Source organism: Sorghum bicolor, chromosome 6 (genome assembly GCF_000003195.3).
Source record: "Sorghum bicolor cultivar BTx623 chromosome 6, Sorghum_bicolor_NCBIv3, whole genome shotgun sequence".
Lineage (NCBI taxonomy): Eukaryota > Viridiplantae > Streptophyta > Magnoliopsida > Poales > Poaceae > Sorghum > Sorghum bicolor.
Window position 1 is genome coordinate 49265762 of NC_012875.2, and position 15956 is coordinate 49281717.

The 15956-nt window shown below is 44.3% G+C and overlaps 3 protein-coding genes and 1 non-coding gene across 5 annotated transcripts; 1 reads left to right on the forward strand and 3 right to left on the reverse strand.

The window, feature by feature from the left end:
* LOC8073692 lies at nt 1954-3359 on the reverse strand. Its single transcript, XM_002448040.2, has one exon. The coding sequence runs from the start codon at nt 3024-3026 to the stop codon at nt 2433-2435; it is 594 nt and encodes a 197-aa protein (XP_002448085.2). The 5' UTR covers nt 3027-3359; the 3' UTR covers nt 1954-2432.
* Nucleotides 5560-6634, reverse strand: LOC8060172 (probable E3 ubiquitin-protein ligase plr-1). Its single transcript, XM_002448041.2, has one exon. It carries the CDS (start codon nt 6627-6629, stop codon nt 5985-5987), a length of 645 nt encoding a protein of 214 aa, XP_002448086.2. The 5' UTR covers nt 6630-6634; the 3' UTR covers nt 5560-5984.
* On the reverse strand, nt 9882-15152 carry LOC8060173 (U-box domain-containing protein 6). Of its 2 annotated transcripts, XM_021462777.1 has the most exons (7): nt 15013-15152; nt 14857-14916; nt 13324-13398; nt 12862-13047; nt 12574-12681; nt 11053-12374; nt 9882-10947 (listed from the first exon to the last, which is right to left on the reverse strand). In XM_021462777.1, the coding sequence occupies exons 3-7, from the start codon at nt 13372-13374 to the stop codon at nt 10047-10049; spliced, it is 2568 nt and encodes an 855-aa protein (XP_021318452.1). In that variant the 5' UTR covers nt 13375-13398; nt 14857-14916; nt 15013-15152; the 3' UTR covers nt 9882-10046. The 2 variants fall into 2 exon arrangements, with proteins under 2 accessions (XP_021318452.1, XP_002448087.1); XM_002448042.2 differs by lacking the exon at nt 14857-14916.
* Nucleotides 15364-15446, forward strand: TRNAL-UAA. The gene has a single exon. It is a non-coding gene; the product is annotated as a tRNA-Leu (tRNA).

The following is a 15956-nucleotide window of genomic DNA, read 5'->3' on the forward strand; positions in this document are numbered from 1 at the left end:
CTATCAGGCTATCACAACTTATGCAGTGATAGTGATTCAGCCTCACTAACTCTGAAAGTCTGAAACCATTTGACACGCACTCTGAACTGTGAGCACTTAAGCTAAACAGGGTTCAAACTCTGGCAATCAAACCTATGAACCCTGTTTGAATACTTGCAAACACCGTAAAATGGAAGGACTGGCTCAAGCAAAGCAAGAAAATATCTCCAGTGATACTCACACTAGTAACTGAAAAGTTTAAGTTTCTGGATGTATAAACAGAAAGGTCAGTGATACTTACACTATTGAGCTGTTTAATTAAACTGAAAAAATAATGGGAAACAAATAGGTGACATATTGAGCTGTTAAGTGACACAACTTAAACAAGCATGACAGAAGAGCTTTTCAGTAGCAAATTGTGATGTTACTTAGTACCACACATGGAATCGGGGAAAAACATAATGACAACAGGGAATAGGAAACAATAAGCATGCAAGGACAGGCATGGCATAATCAGTATTCGCACACAGGAAATGACAATGAGATACAAAAGTTAAACGCACAGCAGATCTCAGATCCAGCTGAAACTCAACAGCAGAAGAGTCTAAGATTTAGCAGTATAATTATCTTCTTGTTATCACAAATTAATAACAGTAATACAGTATGATACAAGCAGTAGTTGAACCCATCATTGAAATGGAATGCAACAAAAAATGGTGTGAAGCAATCAGAACAAGCAAAGCAGTTCACAAGATTTCCAGACCGGCTAATCATATTTTCAACAGCAAAATCAAAAGGTTTTAATCACTCAAAAAAGTGATTCAACAGAGAAAGTAAATGATGGCATGCACTTTTTCAAGAAATTAGCAACCATTGTGGCGAAAAGTAAATGGTGGCATGCACTTTTTCAAGAAATTAGCAACCATTGTGGTGATAAGGGTTGCACATTCAGCCATATCAATTTCACATTGGGGCACACATGGAATTGGAAAAAAAAGCATAATGGCAACAGGGAATTGGAAACAAATATGCAAGGACAGGTATGACATAATTAGTACTCACACACAGGAAATGGCAATGAGATCTCAGAGTTAAACGCACAGCAGATCTTACATCTAGCTGAAACTCAACAGCAGAAGAGTCTAACATTTAGCAGTATAATTATCTCCAGTTATCACAAATGAGTAACAGTAATACAGTATGATACAAACAGTTGAACTCATCACTGAAATGGAACAAGAAAAATGTTGTGAAGCAGTCAGAACAAGCATAGTTCACAAGATTTTCAGACCAACTAATCATATTTTCATCAGCGTAATCTAAAGGTTTTAGCGACTCAAGAAAGTAACTGAACAGAATAAATGGTGACTTGCAGTATTGCAAGAAATTAGCAACCATTGTACCGAACAGGGATGCCCATTCAGCCATATCAGTTTTCACATTGGGGCACAACCGCACAAGGAAATTGTACAGACTACCAAATCCAATAGCTTATGTCAGAACAATGGAACTGAGCCAAGAACGTACAAATCTTAGTTGCATGGCTAGACTCAGACTTGAACAAAACAACAAAAACAACCCAAAGCTAAGCTCGACCAATTCAAAGGCAGAAACAACGAAGGAATCCTTCAAAACTGATCTAGATCATCAGACAAGACACACTACCCTCGATCACCATCGCCTGATTAGGCATCCCATACAGCAGAAGAGTCAACTGTCACACATTTGCTAGTCTTCAGTTATACAACAGCATGATACAAGCAATAGCTGTTGTACGAATCACTGAACTCGAATACAAGAAAAATGATAGTACATTAGTACTATGAAGCAAACAGAAGTTTTATCAGAACAAAAACTGTCAGTCAGTTCAAAAGATTTCCAGAGAAACTAATCATATGTTCAGCAGCAAAACTTTGAGGTTTTTTCTTTGCCATTTTAGCACTCGAGAAAACAAGTAACAGAGTATGGAACTGCTTTCATGCACAGATGCACTATTGCAAGAAACTAGAAAACATTATGGCGAAAAATTTATACCAAAATCCTTCAATTCTCATCCCAATATGCTCACTCAGCCGTATCAATTTCCACAGTGGGGCACAAGGAAATGGTACAAACTGCCTAATCAATTAACAAGAATCTATTAGCTTTCATCAGATCATTGAAACTGAGCCAAGAACTAACATATCGTAGTTGCATAGCCACTTTCAGATGCTTTGTTCATCACAAGTTAAACTCGATCAGTTCCAAGGAAGCAAACGACAGAAACAACGAAGGACTCCATCGACAACCGATCCAGACCATCAGACGAGATGCATGCAATACCCTTTGATCAGTTCCAGGAATGCAGAAACAGAAACGACGAAAGAATCGTTGAAGAACCTCTTGAAGAAGTGATCCAGACGGGCCCCAAAAGACGCTCCAACACCGTCCCATCCAAGCTCGATGATGTGTCTTTACTGCGGCGGCGACCCATACAGTAGCGCGTCCTGGAACCACATCGACGGCGGGTACCGTGGTCGCCCCTGGTCCAACGCCAGCCGCCGCGGTGGCCCCTGCTCCATCGCCATCCGCCGCGGCTCCTGGGCCTCCAAATCCGAAGTCGACGACGATGGCTCCCACTGCGCTGGCAGTGGCACGGGCGCGGGCGGTGGCGCCGATGTCGGCGGCGCCTTCCACGGCAACACGGGGTGGACGGGCTGGCAGCAGGCCGGGCAGCGCATGCGGTTCTCGCGGAGCCAGTCGTCGATGTTGCTCCCGCACTTGGGACCCTTGCGGAGGTGGAAGACGTGGCCGCAGGAGAGCGTGCGGACCGCCTCCCGCTGGTCCAGGCTGTGGCCGCACATGGCGCAGTCGTAGGCCAGCGCGTGGCCCAGGGTGGTGACGCCGCCGAGCGCCCAGACGCGCACCCGCCGCCATCCTCTCGAGAACCGGCCGTCGCGGTAGGCCTTCATGCCCAGCCAGCAGCTCGCGCCGGCCAAGAGCGCGATGGAGGCGCCCCCGACCGCGGTGCCGATGGCCATCCCGGCGATGCGGCCGTCGTCGACCATGGCGCCTTCGCTCCTCCTCTTCCCCTTCCTTGCGTCTTGCCTCACCTCCTCTCGCTCTCTCTTGCTCTGGCTTTCTGTTCGCTCGCGTTGCTCTAGGATTGCTCGCGTTTGGATTGGAAGCCGAAGGTGGCAATGGCATTGCCGGCGGTGGGTATTTGTAGGAGGAGGAGGTGGGGTTGGCTTAGTCGGTTCCGGTTAGTTATCATGTGGGCCCCAGGTCTCGCTCGATCCCTGACACCGGACGCTGGAACGCTGCTGGAAGAAGCACAAGCACGGCGAGGGGAATGCTGTGAGTAGTTGCGTGTCGCTCAAGACATTCTTAGCACGCCGCCGCCGTTAACAAGAAACTGGAAAATAATATGGTTTCAGAATTCAGATCAGAGAACCACAATAGCAATATAGGGAGCAATACGGCAGGAACATGATATTATAATAGGCCAAATCAAATACCGAGGCGCTGGCGGAGGCGGGAGATCGGCCGGGCGTCGGGCCCCCGTCGCGGCGGCTGCGCTGGTGGCGTGGCGGGGATCGGGGCGAGGTGGATCGATTTCCCGGCCGGGAAGCAGTGGGAAAACTGCGGCGGGAGCGGGGTGGGTGGGATGGTTGCGTTGCGTTGCGCGCAGCTCGCGTGGGAAACGACCAAATTGCTGGAAATGTCGCCGATTGGGGGACGAGATCATGAGAGGAGCGACGCGAAACGGCGAAAGCGGCTCGTCGCGATGCGACTGCCTGCCTGCGACTGCGAGTGAAGTGGAAGGCAGGGGGGGCGTTGAACTGAAGAACTGGATGGGCCAGTCCGTCTGGAAGCTCAGACAGGGCCGAGCTCGTGGTCTTGCGCAGCCTCTCGTTCGTACCCAAATAGGGTCCATTAGCGACGACAACACATGCAGCACAGTCGCTTTTGGAGTCCGGAGAGATCAAGAATTTCATCCGTTTTATTTGAAGGGGACGCCAAATTGCCTCAAAAGTCAAAACGTATTGCTAGGCTAGTCTCAGCGCTTCCTAATCTCGGCCTCGTTTAGTTCGAAAAAACTTTTGATTTTGGGTACTGTAACATTTTTATTTTTATTTAATAATTATTGTTCAATTATAGGACTAGGTTCGAAATATCCATCTTACGATTTACAGGCAAATTGTGCAATTAGCTTTTGTTTCTGTCTATATTTGATGTTCAATGGATGTGCCGCAAGATTCAATGTGACAGAGAATCTTAAAAAGTTTTTGGTTTTTGGGTAAACTAAACAAGGCCCTCGTTTCATTCTGCAAAGAGAACTTTGGGGAAATGTTCACATTTTTTCCTTTATAATCTTTGTTAATTAAATGTTTTGAAAATAACTTGAATGAAAAAAAATATATCTAACCTTTTGGTCTAAGCAACCGCGTGTGATAAAAATTTTCTGCCGCACCACATGCATTCTGAAAGCATATTGTGGATAATCCAAACTCCAATTCGGGTCTACTGGTTGCTTTGGACAACTTAGATGTTTATTTGGATTTGGACAGTGTATGCAGCAAAAACACTGAAAACAAATCTCATGAACTGAGTAATTTCTGAAAACAAATTACATTGCATCTTCAGCTATCGTAAGTCTTAATGTAACCAATAGCAGGCTAGCAGGCAGCAGCTGCACCGTATTCACCTGGAAGCTGGAATGCAAGCAAAAAAAAAAAACGCACTGCAAGATTTTCTTGAAAACTGTTAATTGTATTCTTCAGTTCAACCGCTTTTTGGCGGTAAGAAACATCTCCAATGAGAAGCTAAAAAAAATACTCCAAACAAGCAAACTACTAGAAACTTGTAGGTAGTATCTACAATTAATCAAAATTACTTCTCTCTGGCATCTCTCTTACACTGAATTTTATTGTCATATTATGAACTCTGAATTGCACTCCCTTCTTACACTGAAATATCAAGCCTGACTGAACCAAGAAACATCACTAGTGGTAATTACACTGCTGTCACCGAAAACTATTGTGCTCCATATTTGCCACGAAACGAACTGATTATGTCTGATGCTAACAGTATATGAGAAACTTCATCAACTGGCAAAATTTTGTGGAGAAACAAATAGGCAAGCTCAGCAAGCTGTTAAGTAACTCAAGTCTGATTAGAACTAAACTTTTCAGTAAAGCATAATGGCAACATGAAATTGGGAACAATATGCAGGTACAAACATGGCATCACACACAAGATATCATAGGAGATTCAGATTTAAACCAAAACCTGCTCACATCCTCCTGAAATTCAACTAATGTCTCAAATTGATCAGGCGTTGCATACAGCCAAAAAACTGAAGAGTATAGTGATCTTCAGCCATCATACATTCATAAAAGGTATAATACCAGCAGTATCTAGAATGCAAGAAAAACGATATAAAGCAAACAAGCAGGTCATGAGAAATTCAGAACTATTAACCATATGTTCAGAAACCAAACCTACAGGTTTTTGGCTCTCCAGAAAAGGATTAGTAGATGATGAAGCAACTGATGTCAAGCACTATCGCAAGAAATTAGCAAACAATGCTGCCAACAGTTTATACTGAAATCACATTCGCATTAAGGTACCGAGGAATAGAACAGAGTACCAGAGCAATGAACCAAAGATCTAATAGCTTCCATCAGAACCTTACAACTGATCCAAGAAATACCAAACCATAGTTTCTTGGCATTCAGACATTTGGTTCGTTACAGGTGGACGCAGCTCTGAACAGAAGAACAGGAACACGGCTAAGTTTGATCAGTTCCAAGAAAGCAAAAAACGGGAACAACTAACGAGTACTTCAAGAGCTGATCCAGACCATCAAAAAAGACGAACTACCCTCGATCAGTTCCAAGAACAAGAATGCAGAAAAAGAACGACGAAATAATCCTTGAAGAACCTCTGAAAGTGCTGATCCGGCGCCAGACCGCCCCACAGGAGGCGTCAACATCGTCCCATCCAAGCTTGATCACGCGTGTCTACTGCGATGACGACGCGTCCGGTAGTATTTCGTCGCTCGCCGGAAGCGGCAACACCCCCGCCACATCCGGCGTCGAGGTCCGCGGCAACTGCGTCTGCGCTAGCGGTGGCCTGGGCGCCGATGCTGATGACGACGCCTCCGCTAGTGTCTCGTCGTGCGCCGGAAGCAGCAGCGCCTTCTCCAAATCCTGCGTCGACGACGACGACGTCCGCGGCAACTGCTGTATAGCTGGCTCCGATGCTGACGGTGAAGGTGCTGGCGACGATGGCGGTGGCTGCTTCCCCGGCAGCACGGGGAGGGGGATCTTGCGGCAGAGCGGGCACGCCATCGCCTGAGTGAGAAGCCACTGGTCGACGCCGCGCTCGCACTTGGCGCCGCCGCCGCAGTGGAACGCGTGGTCGCAGGAGAGCGTGCGGACCTTCTCGCCGGCCTCCATGCTCTCCTGGCACATGGTGCAGGGGTAGTTGAGCGTCCGCGTCAGGGTGGTGACGCCGCCGAGCGTGGAGAGGCGGATCCGTCGCCACGGGCACCACATGACAATGGCGACGACGCACACGGCCACGCCGGCGACGGGAAAGGCGATGCGGAGCACGGCGTGGCCGGCGATGGCCATCCGCGTCCAATAGTCGTCGGGGTCGGCCATCGGTCCTTGGCTCCCCTGAATCCTTCGCCTTCTCCTCTCGAGGGGCTGCTCTCTCTTGCTCTTGCGTGCTCTGGTTTTTTCTCGCTCGCTCGCTCTCGCACGTCGTTCTTTGGATTGTGGTTGAAAGTGAAAGGCTGGCCAAATTGGCGAGGGAGGCGGCACAGGTATTTGTAGGGAGGAGGAGGATGCTCAACTCGGAACTGCTGATAAGTCGGTTGGTCAGTTTGTTACAAGGTGGGACCCGCGGTTAGATTCCCCACGGCGGCGGTTCAAACTGGAGTAGCAAGGGCGGAGGGCGGAGGGGATGGAAAGGGAATGCTGGGCTTATGGATGATGTTTTTGTTCTGACCATCGGGCCTGTGACTGCAGGCGTAGGCGCACTGCACTTCGTTCCTACTACACGACACGCTTCACGCACACGGGAGCCAAGCTATGGCCACTGCACTCACAATCGGAGTCAGCAAAGTTCAAAATCTATCTGTTCCATATGCTTTCCGATCAGAGAATTAACCACATATATGGGATCAGAGAACCACAACTGGAAATATGGTTTAGTTGGGATCTATTTGGATTTGGACAGGGAAGCGTATATGATTGAGCTTATCTGTCGAATCTGTAGCAGTGTTTTTTTTTTCACAATATCAGCGGACAATGCTTTCTGTCATGACTTTTTAGCCAAATGAACGGGAACTGAACAAGTGAACATCACAACACCCCCCAAAGCTCCTACTACCTTGAATTGCATTGTCGCTCTTACGGTAAAATCTGGTCTAACCGACTGAACCAGAAACATCACTAGTGATAATTACACTGCTTTCACCGAAAATCATTGCGCTCCATATTTAAACTGATTGTCTTATACTAATAGTATATGACTAGCCACAGCTTTTGGAAACTATGGTATCACAAAACTGTGGTTTCCTAACCTAAAAAGAGACAAAATCATGAAAAAGATATTTTAGTGGAGTTTTTAAAACTTCAAAAGGCTACAATTTTAACAAAACCATGATTTTAAGAATACAAAGTTTATTGTGTTCCAACCACGTAACAACTTTTGAAAACTAAAGTGTTTTTTGAAAATCATAGTATTTTTCTAGTACTTTGTATCCAAACAGGGACTAAGCTTTTAAGTAAAGCATTTCTGCTGCTACCATTCCTACAAAGAGTTGGAAAAAAAAACATAATAGCAACTGGAAATTGGAAACAAATAGTTCATGAACCCGTAATCTCCCACGGACTAGAATTTTTTAAAGAAATAAGGTGTGTTTGGTTGTGAGCGAGGCTAGCCTCGCCTCTGTCTCGCCCAGCCAGAGAACCGTTTTGGCTTGCCTCGCCCAACAAGCAAAAGCTTGTTTGCACGAATCAAGATCAACCAGGGCCGTGTTTACTTCCTCACCTATTTTACAAAATGGATAACATTTCCAATTACACCGAATCTTGCGGCACATGCATGAAACGTTAAATATAGATAAAAAATAACTAATTACACAGTTTACCTATAATTTGAGAGACAAAACTTTTGAGTCTAGTTAGTCTATGATTGGACAATATTTGTCACATACAAACGAAAGTGCTACAATGCTGATTCTATTTTTCAAAAAAATTTGGAAGTAAACAAGGCCCAGCTAGGCAACCAAAATATTCGCCTGCTCCAATTTCTTTCTCGGCTAGGTTACACAGTCCTTGACAAGGAATCCTAGCAGGCCAATAAATATTAGTTATTGTTTAACATATATAACTAAAAAATACTTAATTAAATTGTATGTTTTCTCGTTATTTATTTTCTAACAAAATAGACATAATAGATACTACAATCTATATCTAGTCATCATAAACTTATTAACAAATTTTTTGGAAAGGGCTGATCTATACATTGATATTATATTCATATTTTTGCTTCACCTTTATATACTTTAAATATGCAATTATTTTGAAACCTTAACAATGGTAGCTCTTTTGCATCATATATCTTACAAAGTTATGAATTTAAATTCGAATTTTATTCGTATTAACTGTTATAAGGGGGTGTTTAGTTCTCCTTTCATCCAAAAAAATTCTAGATTTCGGTTCATCATTTTGCATAATGGAACTAAACACTATGCAAAAATTTTGTAAAATGGTTGCATTCTCCATTTTGAATTTTGGCCTCAAGAGGCTAAAAAAAGCCCAAAAGAGCCTCAGGAGGCCATAATAAGGGCAATAAATTTTGCACTTTGGATAGAACTAAATATAACCCTGAAAAATTTGGTATTTTGTATTTCATCGCTCCGAAATAGTTGATATTTTGCATTTTGCATTCCATGGGGAACTAAACATGTTCTAAATTATTTTTAAACTCAAGTTAAGTTAAAACTCTTATGTTTATTGTATGTTTCATTAACTTTTTTTGCCCTTTTTAGAATAAGGATTTTAGGTACGTTCTTAGATACTATAATATCATAAACAATCACTTGAAACTTGCATCATGTTGCTTAACATAAGTGATAGAGCTTGAAGTGAGATTTTTGATAGGGATAATAGTGCTAACCTCAACAAATTTTTTATACTTAAATAAATAAATCATATAATGGTTGTCACTTGTGTTGGAGTCCTCTATTGCTGTTGCCACCAGCTCTAGGGTTGTTGATGTGTACCAACTTGTAATTTCCATAGTGGGGTTGGCGCACACCTCTTACCTCCACCGTTTATTTTGTTCTATGATTCGTGCAGGTAAAAAAAATACTCCCACACTGATTTTAAAATATTAAGGCACAGATTTTAGAATACTCTAACATGAATCTTAATGCGAAATGGAGGTGGGAACCCTGTTGTTGTATTTATTGTGTACTCAACGGGAACCCGCCTCCTTCTCGCTGAGATTATTGCACGGGTGCTCAGGCCCCCAGGGTAATAACCATTGAGTTTTAGGTTGTCTACTCGGATGCTCTTGGACGCGTGCTTGTCACCGAGAGCGTTTGGTGATATATTCGTCCTAATTTGAACGGAACTACTCCCTCCGTCCCAAATTATAAGTCATTCCAAAAATCTTGGAGAGTCAAAGTTTTTCAAGTTTGACCAAATTTATATAGCAAAATAATAACATTTTTGGTACCAACCAAGTATCATTAGATTCTTTGTTAGTTATATTTTCATAGTGTACCTATTTTATGACATAAATCTTTATATTTTTCTCTATATTTTTGGTCAAACTTAAAAATGCTTTGACTCTCCAAGATTCTTGGAATGACTTATAATTTGGAACGGAGGGAGTACTACTTTTTGCTTGCGTTTGCTCATCAATCTCATTTCAAGAAACCATTAATCATGGGCTCAGGCATGGCGAACGCAACGCGCTTGTCAAAGACGGATCATCACGGCGGTACAGTTTGAGCACAGCTCAGTTACATTACACCGCCGGACTGGCCGATCCTTCCCAGCTCATCGCAGGCTCCACTTCTTGAGCAGGCACGTGAAGGCCTTGGTGAACCTCCTGGACCCTGACCTGCGCAGCCGCGGCTTCTTGCCGCCGCCGCCGCCGCCGCCGCTCGGCTTACTGGCCGCGGCGGCCGGCGGCGTCGTCACGCCCAGCACCATCTCTTCCTCTTCTTCTTCTTCTTCCTCCTCCTCCATCTCCTCCTGCTGTTGCTGCGCGGCCGCCTGGCTCGCCACCTCGTGCAGCTCCACCCGCGGCTGCGTCTCCTCCAGCTCCATCTCCCGCTGCCGCTGCTCCCGAAACAGCCTCAGCAGCCGCTGCGCCTTGTCCCGGGCCCTGGCCGTGCCGCTGGCCGTCACGGACACCAGCGCCGGGATCACGCCCTCCTGGAGCACCGTCTGGCTGCTGCCCTCGTCGCCGCTGCAGAGCACGTACAGGCACGACACGGCCTTCTCCTTCTCCCCCGGCTCGCCGTTGTCCACGATGAGCACGATGGCGCCCACCATGGCCGCGCTGGCCGCGATCTCCTCCTTGCCCCTCCGGGTCAGCGCCAGTTTCAGCAGCACCGCCAGGGCCTTGTCCGTCCACGGGGACGACGGCGTCAGCACGGCGCGGAGGCCCTCCATGATGCCGGACGCCATGAGGGACGGGATGTTGGGCGCGTGCAGCGAGAGGTTGTACAGGGTGAGCAGCGCGTCCAGGCGGCACGTGTCGCTCCGGGGCCCATCTTCGCCCAGGCCATTGACGAGGATAGGGATGGCGATGCTCGAGCCGATGATCGCCTGCGCCTCCGGGATGCAGGAGATGTTCAGGTACATTGCGATGGCAGCCTCGCAGGTTTCCCGTTTCTGTATCATCTGCTCGATCAGGGGGATCACTCCAGCTGACAGCAGCAGTCTCTTGTTCCTGATAACAAATGATGAAAACAATTGAGATCCATCATAGTGCTTTTTTTTTTTGACACTACGCTTAATTGGTGTAGCAAACGGAACAGCATTTGTATATATTTACCGGTCATTGTTGACGGCAAGATTGAACATAGCCATTGTAGCAACCTCCTGAGACTGCACATCTCCTCTGCTGATAGCCATCTTCAGAAAATGGATTAGTGGCTCGGCAATGCCATTAGCACCTGCATAGTCCCGAAGTTCGTCGTCGTTCTTCAGCAGGATCCTGATCTGCTCAACCAACTTATGTCTCTCACTCATACTCTCAGCATCGTTCTTGTTCAGCACATGGAGCCACTGTTCACATCTGTCACTGACAGGCACATCATCTTTGGAGTTCTGATGAGCACTCTTCTTCACAGAGTCTTCAACCCCACATATCTCAGGTGCAACCTCCTTGGAGCTCTGTAGAGAGCAGTTCTCCGGTGAGACTTCTTCATGTACACGTAGTTTGGAGGTGGCCTCTCCGGAGTTCTGACGAGACAACATCTCCATGGAAACTTCACTCTCCGACTTGGCATTATCCTTGTCAGCTGTGTCTTCGAACAAAACAGCGTTAGCGCCATGGGTCGCCGAACATGCGCTGCTTTCCAGGGATGAAATTCTCAGGTGTTCTAGCTTGGGAGATTCTGGCGGTCCAGATGGAACAGGAACCCCGTTCTGTTCACACCAAGATGCTATCAGACCCTTGATGCAGTAATTGGGTGTCCTCAAGCGCTGGGACAGCTGCTTGCGAGTTTTCGGGCAGGTTGTGTTGCCACTGTCGAACCACTTCTCGATGCAGGCTCGTTCATATGTCTGACCGGATGCAATGACAACAGGATCATACATGAGCTGCAGGGAGATTGGACACCTCAGCTCCTCAGGTGGCAAGGGCATACTCCCTGATAACCCCTTCATCTGCTTCGAGTTGTAGGAGCCAACCCTTGGGAGTTGCTTCTCAAGAATCTGACAGTTTCCATGGAGATCGGTTGAGCTGGACAGTGAATGTTGCAGACCAATCAAGCCAGAATTCGATCTGGAGGAGAAGGAAGGGCTTGAGCACAGGGAGTTGGTGGTATCAGTTGTTTCACTCTTAAATATGTTCGAGTATTTCCTGATAAGGTGGAGCAGGTAGGCTGCAATTGATTCCTTTTTTATGTCCTCCTCTGCATGGGCTCTCTCAAGAAGCTTCCTAAGTGCTCTTCTTTCAGTGAGAGCTGCCACGGATGATGTAATACCAACACGGAAAGCAATTTGGTGGAGAAATTCAAGTTCATTCTCATCAAGGAACCCATTGGATTTTGGTTCATTCTGAATTAGTTGATTCACTTCATCACCAAGTTGCTTTTCAGACTGATCCAAAGCAAAATCAGCCTTTTCCAGTTCTTGTGCAATCATAGTGATCTGAAATTTAGGAAGGAAACTACTTGTTAGGGGACCAGGAATCCAAGTAATTCCTCAAGAAAACAAGGTCCAAGTCAAATTAGCATGAGACTGTTAATAGCTGCAGCATGCAGAAGTAAATTCCTCATTGAAAATTTCGGGCGAAAAAACTGAAAATATGCCAAAACTACTGTACGTTTTCTGAAAGATCATGGACAACCTTAGAACCGACTGCTTCCGGAATCGTTTCTTCCACTTGGTGAAGACTTTCCAGAAGTCCTTGCCTTGAATTCTCAAATTTTGTTAGAACGCATTCTGCTGTAACAGCCTGAAATTCAGTGTAAAGTAAAACTCGTTGCATTCGAAAATAAAGAAAGTTCATGAGAAGTTGTTCTCTGCCAAGCACTGGTGACATGATTGTACAAAAATAGTTCATGCATTCGTCCTTTTTTACTTAGACTAGGAAATATCAAACAGATTCACAGATATGAAAAATATATATATATACCAAGTAAAGCTTGCTACTCTCCGAGCAATACTGTAGTAAATCCTTGGCTTTCTCAACAGATATCCTCAAGGAGCTCAATGCCAGGAGCCCAGGACTGCATCCTGACCTTGTAGTCTCAAAGGGAGGAATGGCATCCAAAACTTCACGGACTACTGTGTAAAGTTCATTGCATAGTGCTCCATGTAGCTGTGAAAAAGAAGCAAACTGAATAATCCAACTGATCCTACCCCCAGCATCCTGATACTTTACATCATTGAATAATCAAAATGTTAATCTAGAAAACAGCAGGAAACTGATCTTAACGCCATATTACTTTTCACCTACTTACCATTCTGTTGATATTCTCATAAGAACATTCAATATGGTAGGGTTTAAAGTTTCAGTTGAAACAAGATAATTCCAAATTTACCAACACTTTAGCATCACTAGCATTCGATAAAAACGAGAAGTCAAGTGGATTACCTTCCAATTCCCAGCGGCAATGAAGTCCCCGTCCACCTCAATTCTCTCCATGCTGTCTTATTTGTCAAATTTCATCTAGCAAGAGAAAAAGGTAGGGCCAATTATACAATATGATATCAGTCCACCTAGAGAAATTAGTGCTCAGTGCGGATATGTGCCCCTTTGCGGTCGAATCAAGAAAACTAGTGTTCACGCATATCTTGGAATTGTATTTCGCACCATTTGAATCACCGTGCGTACAAATTGGTTATAAAAGCCAATTTTTAAACTGCAAAGTCATACTGGTATACGAAATGCAAATTTAATGGCCCAAAGCTGAAAGAAAAGAGACACATATCTTATGAAAGGAAGATATGTGTCTCTTTTCTTTCAGCTTTGGGCCATTAAATTTGCATTTCGTATGACTAAGAGCAAACCTTGATATGACATAAAAATGATTTTTTATAAAAGGGGATAGATACATAAGAGCTTTGAATGTTACATTAATTAAACTGACAATATAACCAGGAAGTAGAACAAATCAGCAGTTATACACAACTTGCTTCAAGCATTAGCCCCAAAGGCTCAAACTAACCGACCACCATCCAATAGGAAGCATTAGCAGGACAGAAGAAAGCAAAATGTATCCATGGCTTGTGAAGACAGGGTAATTGGTGACCACTACTAAAAGAAGCATAACAGAACTGCCAGCTACTAATGATGAACAATAAGTAAATGCACACTTCTAGTCCACCAATGGCATGTGAGGACAAGGACACAGCTTGAACCTAGCAGTTTTTTGTTTATTACAAGCACACATACAGAAGCTTTTTTTGAATAGTTCTATAAGTTAACGGTTTGTTCCTTTTTTTCCATTTAACATCCGAATCAAATAATCAAAGGCTAGCTTTTGGACATTTTAGGGGGTGTTTGGTTGGACGAACTAAAGTTTAATAGGTACCGTAGCATATTTGTAATTATAGCAATTTATGTCTAATCATGGACTAATTAGACTTAAATCGTCTCGCAAATTATTCTATTAGTTTCGTAAATAGTTTATATTTAATACCTAATGCATGTGTCTAAACATTTGATGTGATATGGACTAAAGTTTATATCGTGGAACCAAACGGGGCCTTAGTTTACCCACATACTGAAGAAAAAAATAGGTGAAACTGTATACAAACAGTTATGCTACCGCATGATATGATGAGAACTATATGCAATACTGAATATGTTCGAATTTAGAGGTAAGCCCAACACATTATGACACAAAAATTGATATTTAGCAGCATTTGCTATATGATTTGACGCTGAATAAATTCCACATTCTGACCCACGAAATTAAATATGCCAGCATTGAGAAGCAAATACCAACACAAGAAACAGAGCACTATGGTACGGTGTTTGTTGGAAAAATCAAGGAGGCGTCGTCCATCTGGGGTTTGGCAGGGGCAAACCATTTAGCGTCTCTAATAGCACGACAGTAGGCTTCTTTTTTTCTCTCTCGAATGCGCAAAAGATTTGTGTATCATTGGAGTAGCTTTCTTAAACCTGGTTAGTTGCGATGTAAAGCTCCCTTCTCTATCAATGAAACTGGCACAATCTCGTGCCCTTCGTTCCAAAAAAAAAGCAATGAATTTTAGAGGGGAAAAAAAGATTGATGCATGCATCAAAAAAGGTCCAAGAATCATGAAGATGAAATCGTACCCGAGGTAAACCTGGCGCTGAAGGAGCAAACCTTGAATCTGTCCATGACCACGGCAGCTTCCTTGTCCGTGCCCGTCGCCTACCCTTGCCATGCTGTTTGAGAGGCGCAAAACAGCGTTGAGCCACGAATGGCGGCCAGATGGTTGGGGAGGCTGCCATTGCCATGCATTGTTGCTCGGGTCCGAAAGTCTCGTACGCTGGTCCTGCTAAATTTGGGAAGAGGCTGCTTGGATTCAATGGGTGCTATGGCGCAGACAGGTCAGCCATGCCTGTTCGCACTGTGGGAGCTTGGAGCACGTTTTGTGGTCATAAAGTATATTGGAGAGATTGAAATATTATTGTACATCTTCAGCTGGTTTGCCCGAGTGGTTAAGGGGGAAGACTTAAGATCTTCTGCACTGCAGTGCGCGTGGGTTCGAACCCCACAGCCAGCATTTTTTTATATATTTTACAAATTTTTTTGGCCTCTCTATATCTTGCATCTTTGTCTCTTAATATATTCTGCAAGTTTTCTGACTTAATATTTTTTGGCCTCTATATATTTTCCAACTTTTCTTTAGCTTTCTATACCATGTTTTTTTTGCCTCCCTATATTTAGAGCATCTTCAACCATTTGGTAAAGTTCGTTTCTCAAATCTTGTTGTTTGCCAGCTTCCAAAATAATATGGGGAGGAAAAAACGATCTCATCTTCAATAGTTCGATAAATTTCATTTCCAAAAACACAAAAACCTGCTAACAAAATGAAGAGCCCCTCTAAGCGAACGAAGAGCCATGCTAAGCATGAGTTTTTTATATATTTTACAAATTTTTTTGGCCTCTCTATATCTTGCATCTTTGTCTCTTAATATATTCTGCAAGTTTTCTGACTTAATATTTTTTGGCCTCTATATATTTTCCAACTTTTCTTTAGCTTTCTATACCATGTTTTTTTTTGCCTCCCTAT